Raw genomic sequence first — 25,785 nt, forward strand, 5'->3', positions numbered from 1 at the left:
ATGACGTCACCGTCCCGCCCAATGAAGAGCGGCGGCTCTGTTGGCGCCAAAGCTAGAAAGGGAGGCGGTGCGCCGGGCTGGGGGTTTCTTCGTCGCCCCGCCCCTCGGGCTCCCCTGCCACGTGACCGCGGCTCGGGCCGCCCTGCCGGGGGCGATGCCCAGTAGGAAGGTACCTGCGTGCGCGCCGAGGGGGTCTGCGCGGGGAGGGCTCTGCGCGAGGCGTGTTAACTGCCGTGCTCCCCTGAGGGCGAGCTCCGGTTCCGGCCGCTCGGAGCTCGGGCCTTGAGGTTTTCCGGAAGGGGTTACCTCCGGCCCGCTCGGACGCGTCCCGGGCGCTGTGGCGGCGGGTCCCGGCCGCATGGTGCCGTGGGGGTGCGCTCCCTCCCGGCGACCTGCTGCTCCCAGTCGTGCGGCGGGGGCACCGAGGGGACGCGGAGCGGGCTTGGCGGGTTCGACAGCAGCCGGGGAGAGTAACCCCCGGGACTTTGGTCAGGACGGGCGCGCTCCGTGCCATCCTGGGGCTCGGTCCCGGGGCACGGGCGGGCTGTGAGTCAAACGGGGGCACGCGCCTCGCGCCGTCGGGGCGGGGCTACGCTGCCTGCTCTGCCCCACGGCACGGAGCTGCCGCCTGGCGGCTGTGCCTGCAGCCACAGCATGGCTGAGGGTGGAAGGGACCTTAAATGACACCTAGTTCCGAACCCCTGCCGCACCACCCACCGGCTCAGGCTGCCCGGGGCCCCGCCCAGCCTGGTCTCGAACGCCTCCGGGGATGGGGTCCACGCGGTTTCTCCGGGCAGCCTTGTACAGGCGGAGTTCAAATGTCAGGTTTAGGTGCGAAAAAAAATTCATTTCTCCATTTAGCATGTGGATAGAAATGGTGTGAGAATTCCACACCGGTTTTTTAAGTACAGCTAAGTTTGAAATCCATTTTTATAGGAAAATGCCAACAAGCTTAATGTAACCTACTCTACCCTGTACATACCTTCTTCTAAAGGTTCTAAAAGTTATTGAGCAGTGGAAAAGCTACAAGTGAGCAGCTAAGGCTGAACTTAAATTGTGTTGGCATTTGTTAACAGTTTTTTGGTAATAGTTTATTTTGTAGACCAAGACACTTTCTAGTTACTGTGTCAATGACAGCTGTACTGGCCAGGTGAGAAGACAGCGGTCCTCTGCATTTGCTGACTATTCTATTAATTAAGCCTTTTTAAGAAATAAACCAACCTGGTATTTAACTAATGTGCGGTGTTACGATTGTGTCTGAAACATTTCAGATAAAGTAATCTTGAGAAAGCTTTTCTATGTTCTTCTGTTTTCATCTGTTTGATAGAGTGCAGATTTATGTCTTAACTACAACTTGGCACGAGCTGTGTGTAAAAAGTACATTCCAATAGTATCCTTTCTCCACGAGGGCTTTCTCCCTCAATGTTATTGCAACAGCTTGCACTGATGCTTACGTAAGCATGTATAGGATAAAAAAAAAGTCTGTGTTCAAATGGTAATATTACATAGTTGTGTGTATATATCCACGTATGTATCAGTTAATGAGAAAATAGGCTTTCATTAACAGAAGTAAAAATCAGAAACATGCAAGTTTTGAAGCATAAAAATGTCAGTCCCATATGTCAACATCAATAGGAGAACTATTTGGAAAAAATATATTTCTTTTTTTTTTTTTGAAGTGCATGCTAACAGTCTGGAAGGAGGAATGCCAGGTCACTGTGACCGTAGTTATGCAGCTCAGCATTTTTTGCAAATGATTGCAACTTGGTGAGAACACTTCTTAGCTAAGATTGTGGGTATTCTTGCCAGCTGACTTTGGAAAGGATATATGCTGGTTTTCATAAGGGAAAAAAGTCTTGGCTTGAAATAATAGAGCCTCTTTTTAAATCCTTACTTGAAGGTTTAAAATGGAAGGGTATTTTAATATTTCAAACAAATGAAAACCTTAATTTCCATCCAGGCACTGAAAATGGTAACTGTGCTTTTAGGAGCTCAGTGGCATGAATGCTGAGTTCTGCTGAAAATGAGATTTCTGTTGCCAAGTTCAGTTTTATGCTACCTTAAATTTGGGCTTTTAAAGCCTGGAACTCCTTCATTCTGATTTATGAGCATTTTCATGTGAAGGCTATGACGATGAAGGTGAAAGATGAGGATGGCTGTTGGTCAGTGTGTGATATCACTGTGTATTCTTCTGTGGTGTCTTCCAAAGTTTTTTCTAATTAAAAAAGTCACTGGAATATAGAACTGAAATCTTCAGTGTCTTGCCTTCTCTAGAGAAGAATACAATAGCTGTATTTAAATAATTTCTATTCTTAGATGATGCTATCTTCAGGATCTACATGTCAGTAGCAGGAGGAGTCATACAGCAAAACCTTTTCTTTTTTTGTTCTTCAGCTTGCGTTGTTTTTATGTGTTAGAGAAAGTAATGTCCAAGGGATGTTGCTGGTGTATGCAACAGGTACTGTACTGGGTCATGCTTTTGTGGTGGTTTGTTTTGTGTTTTGACACAGGCTCAAGGAAATGGGTTGTTTGGTGTGTAAAGGGCTGTGTGCAGTCAGTAGACATTGAACATATGGTCCCAGTGACTGCTTTTGGGGTGCCTCTGCTTCACAAATATTTGGCAGAAGTAACGGTATATGGATTGGTTGAGCGGAGATGTTCTGGGTTGGACCATCGAGTTAAGAATCAAAACCAAGCCTCCGGCCCTATACTTATGATTGCACACCAGACCATTAAATATTTATTGAAATGTCACTGTCTCAGTTTTCCTCACTGCACACTCCTACCCACGGAGACTGACTGGCCCTTTACCTTGCTGAGAGTTTCCTGCAGGGCTAATGGGGGAAGGCTTGCTTTCTGTGCCTTTGGCATGGAGGGGTTGATCCTCATTCCAGTGACATGTGCAGTGCTATTATTTTTTCATTACTTAAAAGGAATTGCTCCAGAAAGAAAGTACAATGCTTTCATGAACAGAGTTCAGCAGACAATTTCTGCATAAGGTAGCCATCCTAGTTTCAACTTCTTAAAATCGGAGGGCATATTTTGTCTCCAGACACTCTACTCAACCGAGAAGATTATCTCTGTGGCCCTTTGTTCTGCAGTACATTTTGATTTTTGAGATGCACTGGATCTACGTGGTCTAGCTCTTTTGAACTTGATTTGGTTATTTGTTTTTTTATACTAATACCTTGGTTTTGGATTCTTCATGCATAACATTAATAATTTCCCAATATATTTTTGTGTTCCACTTTTACGCCAGAGGAAAAAAGATTGATTAACCTTGTGACTTGAAGTGAAAAGAGCTCACTGTTTGTGCTGCATTTCTTTAGGAACAGCATGTCCTTTGGACTACTTTGTTATAAATATTATTGAGTGAAGCAAGTTTCTTCAACTATCAGTTTCCTTGTTGCCCTGAAGCAGACTGGAGTGGAGGTGAAGAAGCTCTAAACCTTGCTGTTTGTGTGCCAGCCCGTGTATTCCCTTGGGCAGGTTTCTGTGCAGAGGTGTGAAGGAGCAGCAGCTCTGCAGGAATGGCTGGCACAGACGCCACCTTCCCCAGCAGACATAGTCCCACAGTGCCCATGAGCCGTGCACAGAGCGCTCTGCAGAGCTGCTCCCATGGCCGTTGGTTGGAGCCTTCATCCCGAGGGAACTCACCGGTGTTGCTTGTGTTCTTGAGTATTTGTCTTTTGAACTTTGTGTCTGTGTATATCCAACTTTTTTTCTGTTATGTGGAGCATTCATAGGACAACTTTCTAATAAAAGATGTGTGTGCTTTATGTGTATATGAGCACCTAAGTTGTTCTGTGTGTTGACTTGATACGCATTCTACGTGGTGTGTTTTCCTTTAAAACGTTGTGTGTGTGTATATGCATATATATGCACACAGTGCTAGAGCCCTCTTATATGACAGTGCCTTCCCAGATGTGGCTGTTGTGCAACACTGACCCTTCCTCATCTGCCGTGGCATACTGTACATGTTACACAGTGTTCTTTTTGCTTTCATTGGTATTTGCAGCGCAGAGAAACTGAGGGATTCTCTGTGAAAAGAGATTTAATGACTTTTGAGGATAATATGGGTGAGAAACTGGACAGTCATTCTTCAGTTGTGTGTTTGAAATGCTTCCTGACAATAGAAATTCATTGCAAAGCCTGCGTTGCGTAACTCTTTGTGCATGCATTTATGTGGCTTTTTCATTTGTTTGCAACTGCCTCTGCTTTTAATTGACCATCAAAAGTTGTGTATTGTAAACCCATGAGCAAGTCATGGTGATGTTACTGGCTCAGATATACGTTCTTCTAAACTTCTTCCCCAGTTAAGAAACATGCTTGGAGGAACCACATCTTGGTCTGCCACATACTGCAAGTTTTGTTCTGTGAAATATATCTTGCAAGGTTTTACAAGTTCTGACAGCATACACATAGGCAAGCCTTACAACATTGGCCAAGGTTTAAAAATAACTAACAAAGCAACAATTAATGAGGAAATTGACTGGAATCCCCTCTTTTTGAAGAATACAAATCACTTTGGTCTAATTATTAAAAAAACAAATTATTTTCTTTCTGCTGTTTTACCATGTGATAGAAGATTTTAATCCACATCCAAATTACTGGCTAGGTATGCCTATGTAATCTGTGGTGGGATTATGAATCAGTGGGCATTATATGTGTGCCTGATGCTATTCTCTATGTTTTAGTGGGTAATCTCAAATGAAGCTTGAGGACTCAGGGCCTTTTGCTATGTTGCTAATAAACCAACCATGGCATGGGTTTGAGCACTGCTGGCTTTTCTGTTAAATCTTAGCCTGGCAGAAGTCATCCCGGTGTGGGGCGTGGAGCTGAAGCAAGTGTAGCTGACTGGAATAAGGGCCTACTGTGACATTTTGCCACAGGACCAAAAAATGGGCGTTGACGTGCATTAGTGATTATTTCCCTCATCCATGCTTTCTTCTGGGTAGACACAGAAGTCCTTGCCCAGAGGGCAGTACAATGCTGTTTGTGTCTAAGTGCTCTGGAAACTGAGCATCAGGGTAGCGTGCTTACTGGGAGGAGTACGAGGTTTCAATTCTTTGTGTAATGATGTTAACCCTCCTCATTCAAACTGTGATATGCCTCCTTCATTGACACTGTGTCCTTTTGATTCCTCATGTAGTACTACGTCAGATTCAAGGTTGTTCTTGTTAAAAATAGGCATCTGTGGGAGTAGCTATGGGGACAGTTTGACTTTGGTGGACGTGGCCTTTTCTCATAGCTACTTTTGCAGCATAAATATCCCCAGCGATTTTAGGAAGGGTTCTTAGCAAGGTCAGCTGCCATCAAACAGGCAAAGCCTATTTGTTCTGCTCAAGCCTTCTCACTGTGCAGTAGGACTGGTTGACTGGAGGGGCAAACCAAGGTGCTGCTCACTGTCTGCTTTTTGAAAGTACCATTTTTCATTCTGGCCGGCACTCAGAAGTTATGGAGGAAACAAATGCATGTAATCAGTCACAAAAGCTGCCCGTGGCCTCTTTTTTTTTTTCCCCCCTATCTGTATGTGCTGGTTAATGTAACTTTGGTGTAGTTCTGAAATACAGGTAGGGACATATTCAAGAAGGTACAGTCAAAGTGATCTAAAATATTTCAGCAGCAGAGTGAACTAAAGTTTTTGTCATGCATTTACCTAGTCTGGCCTCCTGCGTGACACAGAATACAATCAGATTAAATGAGAGTTTGAAGGAATTACCTAGTGGTGGCAGATTTTACTGAGCTGCTCTTGTTTAGGATAATATTGTCAGCTTCGCTGGGCAGCTAACAGAACTTAGATCTTAGATCTAAGATCTTAGAACTTAGATCAACAGCAGATAGCACACTTGTCATGGGTAAATTTAGTCTTTGACCATTAGCGTTAGTTATTATGTGATGCTGCATGAGAAGTGCTTGGAGGTGTTCAAAACTTTTCTTGTTCCATCTCTTTTAAAATATAGTTCGTTTGGAAGTATTTAGAAGAAGGGAATTTCTAGGTTAAGTAACTGTCACTTGAAAAGCATTGTGCATGTGCCGTGTTTTTAATGGGTTTGTTTTTCTTAGCGGAAGAGGTTTTGGAATACGGAGTGCACATCCTTCCCAGATGAGGCAACCCTACAGCTGAGAAAATCAACTATCAGGACATCAGTGGCTGCTGCTTCAATTTCCAATGCGTGGCTTAGGTGTGGGGATGGCTTTCAGAGCACTTCTATGCTGGAGGTAAAATGCTGGCTTGCTTAAAGGTGTAAAAAAGAAAAGCAAACTGGTGGAGTGGTTTCCATGCTTGACTGAATTGTCACCCTTTTTTGTGCTGTCCCTAAATGTATTATTTAAAAGTAATTTAACACTTGGGGTGGGGAGCTGCTTCTTCCTGAAAAGAAAAAAAATAAAAATAAAAATGGAACAAAATGATTTTAGTTTGCATTAGCAGAATTCTTGTTAGATCCTAAGAGTGTGTTTGCAACGAGTTTGCTATAGAAAAATATTGCTTTATGACCTTGCAGCTCCTGTTTTGAATTATATATAAAATTAAGCTTAATTTTTTTCTGTGTTAGTCTTGGTCATGAATTGAGATATTCAGCCAGCTCTGAGTGAGAAGGTGCTGTGTGCTGAAAATAATCTTCAGTTGATTTGTTTTTGTTTCATTCTGGTACTGAGCAGTCATAGTGTTACATAGCTTGTGGGATTTAATAAAACAGACTGCTGAAGGCTTCTTTCTGCAACCTTGGGATAGAGCACATGGTTTATCAAGCATGGTCTTCCTGCCCACTTTTGACATTCTAATGCTGAGAATAGTGGCTCTTATAAAGAACAAGGTTAGATTTAATTCTTGTCATTGTCACAGTAAGCTTATTTTTTCCTCAACGATGCAAATTCAGCTTTTGTGTTAATGTTCTCACGATACTACAGTGTAGTAGGAGACAGACAAATTTGTCTGAAGTTGTGCTAAGTTGTGGTGGGTGTAATAACATTTCTGAGTGTATTACTATATGTTAAAATTGTCCTTAATGTTGATGATAACCTTGATGATTACATCTCTTTCTAGTCATCAAGACCTACTGATAATAAACCTAAGACTAAGAAGCACCTTGGACCACTCTTAAGTACTCCTAAAAGCACAACTGGTATGTTACAGTTATGTCATCTTAGTATTGCCAAAAAGACTTCCACTTTGTTTTGCCCCTTATCAAGGTAGAAGCTGCTAAAAGTACTGGTTTTCTTCTAACTTTTGTACTTAAAATCTAATTTTGGTGGGAGACAGTCTTGATTCTTCTGTGATTGGGCTCTTCTCTTTACCTAGAATGCCCGTTCTGCAAAGCTGCAAGAACTTTAGCTATTGCTCTTGAACAGATGGAGTATCGCTAATACAGTATAGAGTGTGTGTCCTAGCAGGGACACAGAATGTTGTCCACATTTTTAAGAGGAACAAGTGAAAACCAACCCATAACTGTCTAGATAGAGGGTGAAATAATTCTTTCTTCATCTTAGAGACAGACAAGCAGGCATAAGAAAAACAGTGTATTTTGTAAGTATGAGGAATAGATAGTGAAATAGGATTTTGTCAACATCCTGTGTTCACAGTCTTCTGTATGTGCCTGAGTCTGTTTGGTGTTGTGACTGAAAAAGAACTCTAGGCATAATGAGGAGGATGAGGACTTATGGACTGTGTCTCCACATCTTTCACTTTCTGAGTCCAGAGGAAAGGAGAGAGAGGGCAGTGATTTCTTCAGTTTCTTTCTACTTGCTCTAGCAGCTGTTGAGCTGCCTCTTGGGGTTGAAATAAAGTGACCTACTAGGCACCTTTTGTCTTCCTTCTGGGGTTTTAAATCATGCTTTTGATATTTCTGAAAAGAATCTCTTTTCTTGTGTTGCAAGAGGATACACAGAAGTTTCTCTCTTTTAAGGCCCCATCCCTTCTACCTTATTTCAAATCCTCACTAATTGTTTAAATTTCCATCTACCTAAGAAGTTTTAGTGGTGGTAGTAAGTAGAAACTTCTGCCTTCCTATGATTACTACTTCTGAATGCTTAGCTACTAAGCATTAATCCTTTTTTTCATTGTTTAAAAATGGTGGAGAAAGGTATTTTGATTTAAATGTCTTACTTCAAGAGCTATTCAAAACTATTCTTTATTACTCCTGAAACTTTTTTCCACTCAGGACAAAACTGGAAAGTCATCTCAACGGGTGGCATACTATAAAGTCAGAGAAATCCATACCCTGCATCTGAGGATAGTCTTTAGATTATTTAGAAGGACACATGTGGAAGTGTTAGGATTGTGTGTAGAAGACTGTCAGACAACCATTTCTTGTCCTCTGCTGTAGGACTGATTGCTAGCTTCTTGGTAGAAAAGGAAGTGGAAGCATTTACCACAGAGAATCAAAATGAAAGTTAAGCATGAATGTATGAGAAATATTTCAGTTAACTTTCCAATATTGATCTCTTCCTTGCTGACTGAACTGGTAAGTTTTTTTTCCAGTTCAAAACCAGTACAGCTTAATTTTTAAGGCTTTTAAACTTAACAGTACTGTATTTCTGTAACAATCTAAAACTTTACAATTCTCTTTAATAGGATCTGCTGCTGAAAGCTCTAAGGAGGCTGAAGACATAATATGGACCTCCAGTGACAGTGATTTTTCTGATAACGAAAATAAAACATCGATTTCAAGGTTACACAGCAAAAAAAGTCTCACTTCCAAAATAGAGAAGTCACAGGACAGACATTTTTTGTTAGAGGACAGAAGTGATGAAGGTAAGTTCAAACACGAGCAGATTTGTCTAGAAACTTTGTCTTCTTTCCACTTCAAGTGCTGTAACGAAAATACCGTGAGGTCATTCTGGCAAAAGGACATGACTTAACCAAAATGGGATTAGATCATCTGGAGGATTTTTTTCCATCAGTATCAGCTGAGTATAGTCTAACCTCTTACCATAAATTATGTCAAAAAAGTTGAAACTTTGGAGTAAAGTAGCGTCGTTGAGCAGTTTAAATGTTGTGTAAAGTATGTCAGCTTCTTTCAGTATCTTGTAGTTTATTCATACCATTTCCTTTCCTATGCTCATACATACTGGGGTTGTGAACACCTTCCTCTGCCTGCTCTGTTCTACTAGTGATATTGCTGTCTCTACGTATACTGAGTGGATGTGGCAGGCTTTGCAGCTGCAGATAACATCATTTTACGTGGCATGAGTTTTCATTTCAGTACACAGTATTCCTTGTTTTCTCCGCTAGCTGTATTGTGCTAGCAACCATGAGTTTTGCTCCTAGGACTTGCTTTCTATTTCATGGAGCAGGGGATGACAGCTAGCAGAGACTTTGATTAAAGGAGTACAGCTGAAGACAGAAAAATCTTGTGTGCTTTACTACACAAGTTGATTAGGATAATGTTTAATTTGCATTGGAACTTGTTAAGAAGTATTTTTAATGTGATTACTTGAGCTAGATCTGAAGCATTACAGACAGGCTTCAGATCCTGGGTACCTCATAACTCTCAAACAGCACTGTGAGTTGAGCAAATGGTTTGACTAATTTATTTTTTTGTGGCTCTGGCTAAGCACATTCCTTTGGTTTAGAACAAACTCAGTCTTCCCATTTCTTCTGTATTTGTTACTGATTTTATGCTGTCATTGATATATCTGTTCATCTGTTGTACTTCTTAGTAATTATTTTTGTTCTTTTTAAAATGGAAGGACTGCTCATTTTGTGCACTTTAATCTGTTTACCAGGAAACTTTCAAGCCTGCTGTTAATATTATACTTGTCTCTCATATCCCTTATAATAAGCAGTTCAATAATAAATATATAACACAGATTTCCCTTTTTAGTTTAAAAGGGACAGTATACAGACTTGCTTTTACTCATATGAGGTAGCAAAATTTGGTTTCTCTACATAATGACAAAACTGATGCTTTATCTACCTGCTTGAAGGTATCAAGGAAATCCGAACATTTCCTGTCTTCAGCTCTGCAATTTGAGTTGTTGAAAGCAGTGGGGAGTAAGAAATCTCCCTACTATAATAGAAAACTGTTTTTCCTTTTTTTTTCAGTTAGCTATCATGTGCACTAATTGTGGTATTCGACATGGATATGTGTATGCATATTATATATGTTTGGTTGTAAGTGTGGGGATAATAGCTAAGAGAATACTTTTAAAAGTGGCGTGCCCTTTCTTGTGAAGTTCACCTTCAGAAATAAAATATTAGTAAAACTCGGGTCTTCAGTTTTCTTCCTCCAAAGTTTGTTTTCAAAATGGAATGAGATTCCTCTCACCAGTAGCTTGTGTCCAGAGATGCTTGTACCTGGAGGCAGCATAGAGGAGGGCTGCTATAGCAGCTCAGGCTTCCACTGCCTTCAGAAGATCCTCGTGGATGAGTACAAGTGAATTTCTGGACCGTATGCTCTTGAGTGTGCTGAAAGAGCAGTTCTGCGTCTGTGTTTATTGCCCTTTTGTCACTGTTCTTTATTGTTTCAGGAAAACACTTATTTTCTTGTGCCTGTTTGTAGTAATTTCTCCAAAACATTCATCTGTCTGATGTGCTTCCAGGTTTGTGGACCTGTGTATTTGGCCGTAGTGTTTTACAATGTTACTGTTGCAAGTATTTTCTTCTTTTCCTCTGTGGGAATTACCACTCCTAACAGATGTTAACTTCTATCAGCTTTGCAGCTCTTCCAGGTCACTGTCTGAACTATTTGCTTTTGCTTAAAACAGTGAATTTTGAATAAGTGCACTTGGAAAAAATCTGATACAACTGGATGAAAAAAAAACCCAAACCACACTACATCTTAGGAAATTAACAGCTAAACCAAGTACTTACCTAACCAGTTAAAAATGCCGCCTCCTTATGGCAATACTTTGAATTTTTAATATATTCATTCATAGAAGCTTCTGCTTGGATTTTACGAGGGACGGGATCATAAAGTAGTTAAGCATAAAGGCAAGTTCAACATATGTAACAAAATGATATCATGCTTTTCCCAAGTCATGGATAATTAATGTTTTACTGTTTAAATTCATATTTTTGAATGAGTAAGAAACATTGTTGCAAATTTTCTTTAGATGAATCAGAGTTAATTGACTGGGAGAAGGATAGCGATTCTACAGATAGATGTGATGGATCTGAGAATGATGACAGCTTGCTGGAGATATCAGACTCAGACTCCTGCACAAATCTAAGTTCTCTACCTGTCAAAGAGGAGAATGATGAGCTTTGTAAGGTAAGAAACTCTTTTCTTCGAAAATATTTATTTCTTCCATAATTATGTAGTGTATTCTTACTTGATTACACTTAACTTGGAGGTATGTGAGGCTTCTGCTTACCATACCTTCATAAGGAATCCTGTTCACAAGAACTTCAGGATATTTTCTCTGACTGCCAAACCTCAAAACCAACAGCGCCCCACACCTAGAAATTGGTAGTGTGATGGCTGAGTCACAGAATGACTGAGATGGGGAGGCACCTCTGGAGATCATCCAGTTCAACCCCTGCGCTCAAGGAAGGGTTTGACAGAGTGAGTTGCTCAGGGCTGTGTGGTTGTGTTTTGAGTACCTTCAAGGCTGGGGACTCCACAATCTCTCAGAGCAACCTGTTCAATCACTCTAAAGTTTATTCTTAATCTAAATGGAATTTCTTGTATTTCAACGTGTGCACAAAAAGATGGCCAAGTGGGTAGATCTCATACCAGAAATGTGGTGATCTGGATTCTCTATAGCCCCTGTCTAACGGCTTTCTTCAGCAAGTTGATGTCAGAATTTCCTGTTATGTGCTGGGCCAGACAGCTTCTTATTTCTCTGGAGTACTTTGAGAGCTTGACTATGTAAAAACCAAGTATTGTGACTAGAGCATATTTCTGGAGTGGTGGTGAGGTAAGGGACTAACTAACACAGGACTCTTTTTAGTGATGAGGATCGGAGAGCTCAGGAAGGGGCAGAAGTAAATATTGAATCATATCAGCTAGGATCTGGTAGTATTTCTATTCTTGTGTGAGGGAGGGTTTTTTACAGTAGAAAATAAAACTGAATTCATAAAGAGGGAATGTTCTATCAAGTATGGAATAAATGTTAAAAAAAAAAATCCAGTGAATTGAGTTGTTTTGAAGGACTTGAGATTTGACACCATTCTAGGCAAGGCTGTCGCTGAACCTCTGGTGCTGCAAGCTAGCTGCATCATCAGGAGCCTGTACGGTGAGGCTCCTGCTCCTTGCTGTGTTCTGCAGAGGAGAGAGGGGCTGGGGTTGGTGTATGTGGTGCATGAGGGTCATTGCTGGGCCTGGAGGAGGCAGAGGAGGGGTCTGACCATGCACAATCACAGAACTGTAGGGGTTGGAAGGGACCTCTGGAGCTCATCCAGTCCAACCCCCTTCTAAAGCAGGTTCCCTGCAGTAGGTCGCACAGGAGAGTCTCCAGGTGGATTGTGAGTATCTCCAGAGACGGAGACTCCCCCACCTCTCTGGGCAGCTGTTCCAGTGCTCGGTCACCCTCCTGGTAAAGAAGTTTTTCCTCATATTCCTGTGGAACCTCCTGTGCTCTGGTTTTCACCCCTCCCGTTAACAGGAGAGCGACCTCTGTCCCGTAGAGGTGCCCAGTGTGAGGACGAGAGGCGGTGGTCTCCACGTGAGGTCAGCGGGGGTGGCTGAGCGCTGCGTGGGGGGCCAGGTGGGCCGTGCAGCCCCCTGCTGGGAGTGCCAGGACGCGGTTAGCGAGCCCCGGCGCTGCTGGGTGCGCCGTCCTCCGGCTGCCCCTCCCGTGCCCGCCAGAGGGCGTCACAAGCCCGCGCTGCGAGCGGCGGGCGCTGCCCGGCCGACCCGGTACCTCCTTCCGCGGCGCGTTCGAGGGCATAAACCGGGGGAACGGAGCTGGGATTTGTGCAAGCGGTAGAAAGTCGTTCCGCTTCTGCTATATCAGCATGAGTTACCCCACTGTAGGTGGAAAGTTGGATAAACTTTGAGACGCTTCAGTATTAGTAAGAAGTGAGCCCTCACCAGAGGACTTTTTAGATGTGAACACGTGAAATGAAATTACTTAATCTTAGCCAGAATACTTATGCTATTAGAGGAATCCCTGAGTAAGCAGGGAATTGGAGGATACCTTTGCAGGTTTCCCTTTCCCAGACAGAGCGTCACGCAATGAGGATTTCCATGGGTGGTCAGCCTTACCAGTGAACTTTCCTCTGGGAGTTTGGTGTATGCAGGAGGGCAGAGCCCCAGCAATCGCTGTCATCTGCATTCTCTGTTTTGCTTTGCTTGGAATATGCTGTTTTCCTAGGAAAAATAGCAGAAGCAGTTGAGAGATTTCCAAGAGAGAATACAAAAGTGCTCACCACAGGAGGTCATTTGTTGTATGAGTATTCTTTAAGAAAAGACTCTTAATTTTGTGGCATAGTTCATGGTGTGGGGGGGGTGGAAAAAGCCAAATGTTGATATATCATCATTTCTGTGGTGTTTACTAAATCTCTGAACCTAATGAAGTGTGTGGATAATCAAGAGACCTTGACATTTATTTTACCCCACTTCAAAATATGCCAAATACCAGGAGGTTCTAGAGGTTTAGGATTGCTGCCAAGTATCTTTATTGTACTATTTATGTATGGTTTCTATGGGAAAAATAAAAAGCTGAATAACTACTTCTTTCCCAGTGTATTAGTAAATCTAATTTGAAAATTACTTCTATTTGGTGACAACTTACTATGCCGAAAGACTTGTATTGGTACAGAGATAAAACTTATGCTTGTGCCAGGTGTAAAACTGGTCCTATTTCAGTCCGTGTTCCATCTTAAGTCCCTACGCAGTGTCTTTCTTAGCAGCTAGCTGCCTCCGGTGTGTAAAGCTACTTGGCAGAGAATGAGGAAGGCAAGTTGAATCTAGTCTCGTGGTGAGCAACTACTAGCTAATTTTTGATTCTGTTCAGAATTTTGAGGGAAAAAAAAGTGTGCGAAAGATATGATGGTCACACTTTGCTTTCATTTGTCTATCTTTAAGGGATGGGAGTATTTTATTTTGTAACTACTAAATTTTCTTTGGCCTATAAGTGGTTGAATTTCTGCCTAAGGTGGTGTAGAGCAAAGATCTAGCAAGGCCTGATGCCAGAAGGTTTTATTCTGAGAGCTCCTCTGCTCTCAGTTGTCTGTGAAGGATACCTGGTTGATGATTTGTTTGGAGACAGCGTTGCTAGAATAAATGTTGAAGTTAAGGTTGATTTTTTTTCAGAATCCATGTTTTCCAAAAGAGCTTTATCTAATGAACTCAGAATTGATCTCAAACATATACGTGCATTGGTAATGACTACTTTGACTCATGCAGAGGTCTTTTTTTCTGAACTGAAGTTCTATATTGCATTAATCTTTGAATTATTTGCAATTTATGAATATTTTAATTTTGTGGATTATACAAAATCTCATAGAATGGTTTGTGTTGTAAGGCACCTTAAAATTAGTTCCAAACCCCTTGCTATAGTCCCAGACGCTTCCTACCAGATCAGGCTGCTCAGTGCCCAATCCAACCGGGCCTTGAATGTCTCCAGGGATGGGGTATCCACAGCTTCTCTGGGCAACCTGTACCAGTGCCTCACTGCTGAGTAAAGAACTTCTTCCTACTGTCTAATATAAATCGACTCTCTTTCAATTTAAAGCCATTAAGCCATTACCCTTTGTCCTATCACTATAATCCCTGATAAAAAGTCCCTCCTCAGCTTTCCTGTAGCCCCTTTAAGTACTGGCAGGCTGCAGTGAGGTCTCTCTTGAGCCTTTTCTTCTCCAGGCTGAACAATACTAACTCCCTTAGCCTGTCTTCATAGGAGAGGTTCTCCAGCCCCCTGATCATCTTCATGGCCCTTTGGACTCAGTCCAACACCAGAGCTGAATGCAGTACTCCAGGTGGGGTGATCTCAAGAGAGCAGAGTGGAATGGCAGAGTCACTGCCCCGCTGGCGATGCTTCTGATGTAGCCAAGGATACAGCTGGCTTTCTGGGCTGCAAGCATGCTTTGCTGGGTCATGTTGAGCTCCTCATCAACCAACAGCCTTCTCCTCAGGGCTGCTCTCAATCTGTTCTTGGCACAGCCTGTATTTGTGCTTGGAGCTGCCCTGACCCGGGTGCAGATCTTTGCACTTGGCCTTATCGAACCTCACGAGGTTTGCATGGACTCACCTTTCAAACCTGTACCAGTCACTCTAGATGGCAGCACTTTGCTCCAGTGTATCAACTGCACCGCTCAGCTTGGCATCCTTGGCAAACTTGCTGAGAGTGCCCTCAATCCCAGCATCCACGTTGCTGACAAAGATGTTAAATAATAGTGGGCCCAATGTAGATGCTTGAGGAACAGCACTATTCTTCTAGTGCTGTTGTATGTGAATTTGCGTTTTCTGCCATAAACCTCCTACTCTGGCAACTTTCTCTGTCCCTATGTGCTAAGTGGCATCACCTTCTGCAAATTCCTACTTAAACCATTTTGCAGCTTTATCCCTTAAAGTAGTTTTTGTGGCATAGATTATTTCTGTGTCTTATGGAGTATGGTCTTTTTGTCCTGTGTTAAACCTCCTTACCTGTTTCTGATGGGTGGCCAGATTTGCTTTCATTCTATGCAAGGCAGGAGAGTTATTCCAGAATGACGTGAAGGAGAGTTTTTTGCCCATTATAGTGTTACAGTATAGGATTTAGGCATTCTTCTCTACTTTCCATACAGCAGTAACAAAGCTTAGCTGGTTACAGCAGATGCTTTATCACAGAACATGCTAATAAGCTTACCTGCTCATCTTGACATCTTATGTGGCTGGAAATCCATCAAAAAGCTACATAAGGGCTTGTTTTCTTGAAATACAGATTGAATGGCAATAACCCTGAAGTATCATGTTGAATGATGATAAGCAATGAAAGAGTACTGTCATATTTTGTTTCAAAACTTTTTGAAGGGATCACAAGTGTAATCTCAGTTCCCTTCTGTGCTGCAGTCTGTGTGCACTGATAATTGGAGATCTGATGTGATTTTTCTACAGTTGTGCAAAAGTTAATTTGATTTTTTTCTGAGTGAAAGGAACACATCATTTGAGATGCATTATTTGAGACATTTCCTATGTGTGGATTTATGTATGTGTTCTTTATAGAATCACTAGGGCTGGGAAAGACCTCCAAGATCATCTAGTCCAACCATCCACCTACCATGGATATTTCCCCACTAAACCATGTTGCTACAACATCTAAATGTTTCTTGAACACCTCCAGGGATGGTGACACCACCAGCTCCCTGGGCAGCCTGTGTCAGTGCCTCACCACTCTTCTGAAGAAGAAATTTTTCCTAACATCCAATCTGAACCTCCGCTGGTGCAGCTAGAGGCCTTTTCCTCTCATTCTATTGCTAGTTATGTGGGAGAAGAGACTGACCCCTGCCTCTCCACAACATCCTTTCACGTAGTTGTAGAGGGCTGTAAGATCTCCCGTGAGCCTCCTCTACTCCAAACTAAGTGATCCTATTTCCCTCAGCCACTCCCCCATAAGACTTGTGCTCCAATCTGAGACCTTCTCATCTGTCATAACTGTGTCCAATCACTTGTTAAATACATTTATTTCTTGCTGTCTTGATGTTTTTTTCAAAAGTCTCTCTTCTGCTGTGGTGTTAAATGGGAGGCTTCAACATGATATTTTGAAGAGCTCACTTAAGTGAGTGGAAGAATCATGCATGGCCACGATTTTGCTCATGTTTCTGGTCCTGCTTTTATGTCTTCACTCTCTTGATCTATTAGAGTGGTAATTATAACTATTATTGGCTTGGTAATTAGAATTAAGTCTAGATCTATTGTTGTGTAACAGAATTTAAAATAGGTTATTTCAAAGTAGGGAATCGTTATTATGGCAAATGGAATTTGTGTCGTCTGTCAGACGGATGACTTAACACTGATAAAGGATGATGATGCGACTGTATTGTTGCAAGCAATTATTTTTGTCAGTGCATTACCAAAGGAAGTCTGCTGGAATATTTACAAGAAATGCACAAGGTTGCTATTATTTCTAAACAAGTAGTTCATGAAATAATTGAAGTTAGAATAGACTTCAGAATGTCTGTTAGTTCAAGCTGCTCAAAGCAGGCTCAGGTGCAAGGTCAGACAAGGTTGCTTAGCGCTTTTATCCAGTGGAATCTTGGAAAACCCTTTAAGAATGGTGTTTGCACAACCAGTCGGGGCAGTGTCCATCTTCTTCCCTGACTCTCTCCTCTGGATTCCTACCCTACCCCCAGAAAAATGAACCTTGCTTTTCTGAGTAGAACTGGTCTCTTCAGATGGACCTTCTAGCATAACATATTAGTCAAGACTTCAGGTTGGTAGTAATGCAGGAACAAATGCCATTTGAGTTCATACTGGTGAGATAGAGTGATTTATGCCTGGACTACTGGACAAAGCTGAAGAGAGATGCCAGTTGCTTTCTGCTACAGGCATGTCACTACATCTTCTCATCTGGAAAAGAAACCTCAAAACTCTTTTCCATAGTCAAAGCCAAGAGTTCCACTCTCAACATTCTGTTCCAGTTATTCTCAGATTATCAGAAAAGAAAATTGCATGTTAATGGTTGAGCTGTGACTATCAATGTTATGACTAGTTTCTAAGACTTCAGTTAAGCAACGACCCCATTAATTTTAAATCAGGATCAGTCAGGTATTAGCTAAGCTGATAGCTGGCTGGTTCAAATGTTCCTTGCTTTAATGGTTTAAAGTATCTCAGGAAGAATTTTCTTCATAGTCCAGGAGATAAGAGTTCAAATGTCATTTTAGCTGAACTGGCTCATTATCTTCCTTAAGAATGATGCAGTCTGTCTCACAAGTGACTTGGTTCTCACTTAGTGCCTTTTCTGTGGTGTAAAAATATTGAAGATCTGTGGTGGCCATCTTGCAGGAAGTTTTTTGTCACGGCTATAACATACCTGTGTGCTTCCATTTATCTGTATGCTCTTGTCGGTGATCTGAGTGTCCCTGAAACAGCAGGACTACTTTGGGCTTAGTTAAGAAGACATGCAGGGAATTTCACTAAGTATAAAAGAGCCCTGTATACCACATCCTGGGTGTACAAAATCTGATGAATTGCAGAAGCTACCACAGTGACATAAACAGACTTTAGACCCTGCTGCCTGTGCTGTCATTCCAAGACTGTATTTTTATGTTGTTTCAAACGCGGGGCTGTTCGTGTATGCTAATCCAACTCCTCTGCTTTGTTTAAGTTAGGGCTTCAGCTGAGCGGCGTATTCTTTCTTGCGCAGCTCTGGAGAGCAGCAACATTAAGTGCAGTTGACAGCATTGCTATCTCTGCCTACATGTATCAAATGCTCCTCTTCTTTGCTGTATTCCCTTCTTTCTTAAAGAAGACCGCAGTGGCCTGTGGTGGTTTTCCTGTGGCTGCATTGTGTGGGAGGGACCTGGGTTTTCTCAGGCCTGGCATCACTCAGCACTGAGACTCTCAAGAGCATTGCGGAGTCTTTCAGGAGCATTAGAGAGAAGCAAGGAGGTCGATGTTTGCCCTGTCAGGGTCCTCACCTCTCTTTCAGGAGGTGAAGCAAAAAAAAGCATCTTACACATCTCCCTTTTGTAGTCTGATTGGTGCTTGCAGTAGGGGAAGCTGTAGGAAATAGGGAATCATACACTGAGAGTGCACTGCTGTCCTCTGGGAGCAGAGGAAGATAGGAGAACTAACAACATCAGCAGGAGTTTGAAGACCTTTGTCTTACTTGCCTCCCACCTCTGACAAGACTCTTTGTTTGCTGCTGTGGACAATTTGCTAGTAGTCTTGCACTCTGCAAGGATCCATGAAGACAGCGAGAAAGCTGCTGTATTTTTTTGTCTAAACTTGTTTTCCAAACTAATTTTTAACAGTGTCTTGGGAATCCTCAGGCTAGATGGGAGGTTAGTTTGAATTTGTTTGAAATCCCTTCTGAGGGAAATTGTGGGGGAAAAAAAACTGTATAGGAATACATAGAATCAATCTTAATGTTTGTTCTGATAACTATACTGTGGTTCTAGAAAGAAACCATAATAAAGTAGGTTGACTAATGCCTTGAATTTTGTTTCCATCCACAAAATGTAGTCTCTGTACTGCAAGCTGAACTTAATATCTGTCTAAAATATTTTAGAATTCAATTAACAACTCCTTTATTCAATTAGCAGCTCCTTTGTTTTAATCTGTCCTGTGGGTTGTTGCTTTGTCTTAAAAATAATTTTATTCTGTTTCCATGATTTTTTCTGTTTCTCGTGCCAAATCATTGCATCAGATGAAGAACCAAATGCATCAGAGAAAGTAAAACCACTCTTTTACCACCAGATGTGTTTCTTGCATCCAATGGGGAAGAAAACATTTATTGTCCATTTAAGGTACCTTGTGCATTCATAGCCCGTGTTTGTTCACAGACTGAACCTTACTGGTCTAGGGGCTCATCACAGCAATACAAGAAAAGCATGTGCATGTCCATCTTAAAAAAAAAAAAACAACTATATGCTTTGTATAGAATGACTATTAAGTGAAAATAAGATATTACATGTCCAGGATCATCCAGTTACTGGTAGAAAAAGGCAAGCATGAGGTGTATCAAAATCATCCAATTATCTCTTTATTTAGATGTTAACTTAAGGGTTTCTTTTCACTTTTCACAAAAACAGGACTGTTCTTCTTGTGTTAAGGGCTACTGGAAAAATCTTCTAAATGCTGAAGATCTAGAAATAAATCTAGAATACCTTGGAAAATACAGGAGACCAAAGTTTAGAAACAGAGTTAAAAGCCCCAGTGGCTGTTTGTGTTTCTCCCTCCCTGGATGAAGATGCTGTGTATCTGTCTTTGCTTTCTTCCTGCATGGTAGAAGGCAATTATGTAGGGTTTTTTGATTTTTTTTCGTTCTGTTGAATCCTTTTATTATTATTACTATTCATGCCGTTGTATCCTTTGATTGGAAAGAATGCAGTTTTGTGGTGTGGGGGAACAGGACATTTGTTTCTGGCTCCTACCATGATGTGGAAGTGTGTTGAGCAGATAAGAAAGGAGTAAATGAGATCAGAACAAATAGAATAAGCTGAGAATGTTTATAATAATGTTTAAGAAATGTTGAAGTGGGAACTTTGGGGAGAGGTCGGCTTTTCTGGGGACAATGAAGTTGGGGTGGGGTGAGGTCCTCATGTCTCTCATAGCCAGTTTGGCAGGGTCTGTGTCATGTTCTGTTGCTCTTGCTTTGTGATAAACAGTTTCTAGACAAACGTCTGAATCATCTGTAGATGACAGTTCAGATTTACAGTTCTTTTGTTATCAGGACACTTGCATTCCAGCCTAATGACCCCGGTGACTGATTAACTCTTTCTGTGGACAAGTCCTACAGAGATGGGCTGGAACTCCAAATTCCTAAAATGTTAGAGGACTTTGCCTACACTGCAAGAATTTAACACACTCTCTACAGATAGACCGGCTGCATATAATCCTGTTCCCACATTTTTTCTCTTTAACGCGTCACTCTTTGCCTTCAGAGCAGGGCCAGCAGCTGTGATTGCTTGATAATTTTGTCTTTGTCTGTCCTCAGTCTCTTTGAAAATATGCTCATAGGATCATAAGGTTAGGAAAGACCATAAAAGTCATCTAGTTCAGATATCAACCCGTTGCCACCACATCCACTAACCCATGTCCCTCAGTGCCACATCTACATGTTTCTTGAAAACCTTCAGAGATGGTAACTCCACCGAAACTAAATGATTATTCACTCATAAAAGTTGAGTGAGAATTTCACTTCTTAAAAACGTCTCCTACTACTCACAACTTCAGCCCAACCTTTTTACCCACCGTTATTGGACACACAGAGATGCTGAGCCTCACCCTTTGTTCCCTGCTCAATTCCAACACAGTGGGCATGCTTTTTGTCCCAGTCACTCTCCACCCACTCAGTCTCTTCCCAACTCGGTCACTGTTTCATTCTCTTGTCCCCATTCACCCTCACCTGACTGTTGCTCAGTCTCAGTTCACTGGCTCTCTCTCTTGCCTAATACAACCATTTAGTTTTGCATCAACAAATACTCTCATCTGGTAGCAACCCGTCAAAAAGGGGTAGCTACAACAGCTCCTCACCTCAGGTACTCTGCCAGGGCAGCGCTGTTGTTGCAGCTTCCGGTGGTCTGCATGTGATTTTTTTTTTTTTTGTTCCTCTACATGCATCTTTCTCATCATTACATTAATGCAGAAAAGCCCTGTTCTCCCTTGGCATGAATCCTAATGGGGGCTATTGAGAGATTTGATGCCTCTCTGAGAGGAAATGACCTGAGTTTTGCAGACCCTTTCATGGTTCATTTCTCGTGCACAGGGAAGCTAAGTGAGGAAAGCAGACTGGAGCTGTCTGTATGTGAAGGTGAACACTATGGGGAGAACAGCTTCACATATAGTAGTCATGGATGAGAAGGGATAAGGTTTTTGTTGGAGTTTAGATGCTCAGAAAAGTTGCTTTAAAAAAAGGTATTCAACTTAAAAAAAAAGTTTCCTCATCTGTATTTGTGGGTAGTAGTTTTTGTTCTCTTTTTTTTTTTTGGAGAAAAAAATAGTGGAAGTGGAAAAGGTTCAGAGGAAGCTGGTAATAATGATCAGGTATATTAAATGTTTTTTGCTTGAGAAGATATTTGATATAATAAAAACCTTCAGCCTGAATGATTTCTATGATTCTATGAAGAAGATCCCTGTGGAGAGGGCATGAAAGAAACTCCTGAATAACAAGTGGATAGTAAATGAAATGACTAGCTACTGTATAGAGCTAGGAGACATCAGGTGGGACTAGCAGGTTGGTTCAACGTCTCAAAGGAGATTCATCTCGCTATACGAGATCAAGCTTCAAGGCTCCATGCCACAGAGTGATGTGGGTGCTGAAAGATTATATGGGTTCAAAACTAGTTGGACAAAGTTCATGGAAAAAGAAATCTCTTAGGGATTAAATACAAAGATCTTGCCTCTAGTTGAAGCCACAGACTGGAAGAAGGGAGACTGTTGTGTGGTGGCATTGCCACACACTTGTCCTGTTTTAAGCTCTTCCTTAAACGTCTGACATTAATCCCTGTCAGATACAAAGCAAGGGGCTAGAACTGTTCCTGGTAGATTCCCCTGCATGTATTCCCATGCTTGTATGCCGTGGGCATTTCAATGTGTATGAATTTTGTCCTTTTACTGTTGTCATTGTTGCCGCTTTCTCATGTAGTGCAGTTGAGAAGACAACATGTCAAAAGCCAGTGCTGCAAATAAGTATTCTCTTCAACACAGTAAGTATCTTTTGCAGCTCTAACTCTGTATATCACCTGCTCCTCCACGTGGATTCTGCCATCCTTTTTCTATATAGTCTAATTCATGCTTACTTCACATTTCTAGTAAACCTTTCCAAACAGACGTAAGGATGAAAAGGAGTGTATAAAACTGTACTGATTCTGTAGAGAGCGGTGGTTGTATTCAGACTTACCTAGAGAAGCATTTAGCTTCCTTGGAGTTAGCTTCTAACAGGCTCACAGACTGTTTCTTTAACTTAATTGGATGAGGAAGAAGTGCAAAGGGAAGGTATTTTTCCCCAGTTGAAGTCTTTCATTTTTTGACTAATTGGAAAAAAAAGTGCCAAGGCATTCATTTTTAAATGTGTATTTGTTGAAGTACATTTAAAAAATGTGAAACTGAAAAAAGTGTTGCTGAGTTGCATTGTGAATCTGATATGTTCCAGAAATAGTACTTTTTCTAGGCTATTAAGATATGAAGCTCTCCAGAATCTTGTGGGATGAGTGAACAATATGAATAGCAGTGTATGAAAAATAAAATAGGATAAATCCATAATACTGAACTTTCTTTCTGAAGGTAACAGGATAATTTTGGAGCATGCATGTGGATGCATGAGTGTATAAAGGTGTGGAATAACGCTGCAAATAGGTACCTAAGTCTCTGAAGCAATGAATGAATGTGTTATTGATGAACAGATGGCACAGGATTATTATACTGTGCGTTCATCTAGCTTGGGTCTGAAATTACAGTAGTACTGGGAAAAAGTGTAGGACTATTTTAAACATTTTGCTGGGGGAGGGGAGGTTCTCTGTTGCAATTTAGGTGCTTTCTCAGCCAGGTGTTACATGGAGATTATTAAGGCTGATAGACATTGAGAGCTTTATCGTCCAGTGCTTTACTCTGTCCCTTCTTGAACCAATTTAAGTTCATAGTCTCCAAACATCTGGGGAAATGGATACCCCAATCTAATGATGCATTGTGTTTGACAGAATCAGGAAAAAAAGGCTTCTTAGTTGTGAAGATTGTAGATAAAGCACTGCATTTCATAGCGTTCTGTTGTTCTTTGCAGGCATGTTCAGAGTAAGGAAATAACAATATTATGGACAGTAATGTAAGAACTGCTTATAAAACCATATTGCATAGCTGTATATTGGGAAACTTCTCTAGCAGTGAAATTCGGCTGCTGTTCTCCTCCTTTACAGGAATTATTGGAATCATTCTTATAACATGAGATACTTGTGGTATGTTGGGGGGGATATAAGAGTGTTTATTTGTTGTTTATGTACTACTTTTAGCAGAAGATGTCAAGGCAACTCTGTGCTAGGAAAGTTTGTCATGAGCCCTTAGTTACTGAAAGAGGAGGTAAAGAAAAAAAAATGTATTACACTTCTGAAATTTATGAGAGAAAGACATTGAAAAATATCAACGCCTGTAGATTTTTACGAGGGTTAGAATATTAGTATAAAATTGGGATGAGGAAATAAAATAGGAATATTTGCCACTCATGTGCCTAAAAAAAAAAAGCTGACAATCTTATAACCTGCTGCTCAGCTTGTTAAACAAATACAAAATCATTGCTTTTACAATAAACAAATCTGGAGAGAGGGGGAAAAAAAACCATGTTGATGTCCTATTTTTAACCCTTAGATGCACTTGACATTTGTTTTCCACATTTTTTTTCCCCTATGCAAACAGTAGAGCTAGACTTGTAGCATACGTTGTGGTTTACATCACTTGTGACTTAGAGATTCTGTGATTGCTTCTCTCTTCTGTAAGAGCATTTTGTAGTTAAAGACTTAGTACTAATCACTTTAGTAGATGAGTTGATTCATCACTAAGTGAAAATGTTGTGTGTACCTCCTTGGGTCCCATTACATGTACTGAGTACTTAGAAGTATTTTAAGTTAACATCACAGCAGAGGTGTTGGAAGCTGAATGGAAGAAATAATGAAGGGGAAATTTAAAACGTAACTTTGCACAGTATTAGAAGATAATGGAACTTCTACACCACACTTGTGCCGTGCAAGTCGCTTGACAGATTAAAATAATGGAGTAAGACAGGAATATTTTAAAATACTCTGCCTCACTTTTCATTGTTTGTATAACCTAGCAACTACCATGAACAATCTCAAATCGGCGTTTCTGTATTTTTAAATTGTGGTTTAATGCAAGACTTGCTTATACATCATGGCTCCAGAAGTTTGGTTGTGAAGAGGCAAAAATTCTTAAATTCTCTGCTTGTGAATTGCTTGCATGTTCTTTGATGCTACTCAGCTGTTACTTAATTGCCTCCAACTACTTTGTAAGCATTTTGGAAAGCTGTGGTGGAAGTTCTGTCTTACATGCTCCAGACGCTCTGCACAGTCAGAAGTAATAATGTAGACAATCATTCAACCCTGGCACAGGCATAATCCGCGTTGTTGTGGCAAAACAGAACAAGTAAAACTGCTGGTAATATGTATGCTGGTTTATTTTCTGCATTTTGAGCAGGGAGGATTGATTTGAGAAACTACTGAATGCTAATTTCTGTTGCTTCGTTACCAGGCATCTCTCAAATGGAAAAACAGCAAATACAGATATAAAAGATATAATTTTTGAGCTTTGCAGCCAGTTGATGATCTACCTCTTAGTAGAACTGCGCTCCAGATTTAAAGAGAAGGGAACGATAATGTAGCTTGGGGTTGTGTTGGGTTTTTACTTGTGAGCTGGGATGATTGAATGAGATCTTAAGGAAATACCCGGATGTTAATAGTATTGTGGAGTTTAGCTGAAAGAAAAGCAGCTTTTGATGGTTTTCTTTCCCCTCTGTCATTATAACTTTAATGCACTTCTTGCTCAGGCTCTTTAGCTGGCACGAAGTCATTGCATAAATTGCCACTTTGTTTTGCTTCTTATTTTTTTTGCACCGGTCGTAGCATAACACTACTTAATTTTCCTGAGGCATTTTTTCAGGTGTTGTAGCAATAATACATGACCATAACTGGATCTGAAACCAATAGCTGCAGACCTACCTGTAGTCTCTTCTGATTCCTTTTACTGACAGAAAATATTAAGGAGTTGTACAATATCACCAGACTTCTGCAGTTTGGTTAAAGGCATGGTTGGACAGTTTTATGGGGGGGGGGGGAAATCCATTGGGCTAATAAGTGATATGATGCTACCTTAAGAAGTTCTGGAATTACAAATGAATACAAACCCCTTCACTAGGAAAGACCATACCAGGAAGGAAATGTTAATGTGTTTTGTACTTGTTCTTCTCTTTGTGTCTCAGGCTACAGGTAGGATGCTGATTTCAGCAAGGCTGTGATCTGATTCATTCTTGCTGTTGTTACCTTTTTTTCCTTGAGCTCCACAATTTTTTAATTGCTGCTTTATTGTGCATTTAAGTCCTCAGCTTCCAGAGTCTGGTTAGCATATTATCTTACGTGGCGTTCTGCCAATGTTTATGGGATTAAAGCAAAAGGAAGCTCTGGTTTGTTGTTTGTATCTAAAATGCAGAGTAGATCTGATGGGTTGCATATATTAGTGAAACTGAAACTTCATA

General features: G+C 41.2%; 1 protein-coding gene across 12 annotated transcripts in view; it reads left to right on the forward strand.

Annotated features, from left to right (window-relative positions):
- The window catches only part of SPIDR (scaffolding protein involved in DNA repair), a 200,927-nt gene continuing 175,142 nt past the window's right edge, over nt 1-25,785 (forward strand). For 4 of the 12 annotated variants that reach the window (XR_002435598.1, XM_021388235.1, XM_021388240.1 and 1 more), the window contains exons 1-5: nt 4-169; nt 6,067-6,222; nt 7,049-7,127; nt 8,576-8,755; nt 11,059-11,216. Coding sequence is in view for 6 of the 12 variants with exons in the window: in XM_021388235.1 (XP_021243910.1) it covers nt 155-169; nt 6,067-6,222; nt 7,049-7,127; nt 8,576-8,755; nt 11,059-11,216 (588 nt within the window). In the remaining 6 variants the exon portion in view is untranslated. Of the gene's footprint in view, nt 170-6,066; nt 6,223-7,048; nt 7,128-8,575; nt 8,756-11,058; nt 11,217-25,785 lie in introns of all 12 variants that reach the window. The other 8 variants (XR_002435597.1, XR_002435600.1, XR_002435601.1 and 5 more) reach the window with 4 other exon arrangements.

Source organism: Numida meleagris, chromosome 2 (genome assembly GCF_002078875.1).
Source record: "Numida meleagris isolate 19003 breed g44 Domestic line chromosome 2, NumMel1.0, whole genome shotgun sequence".
Lineage (NCBI taxonomy): Eukaryota > Metazoa > Chordata > Aves > Galliformes > Numididae > Numida > Numida meleagris.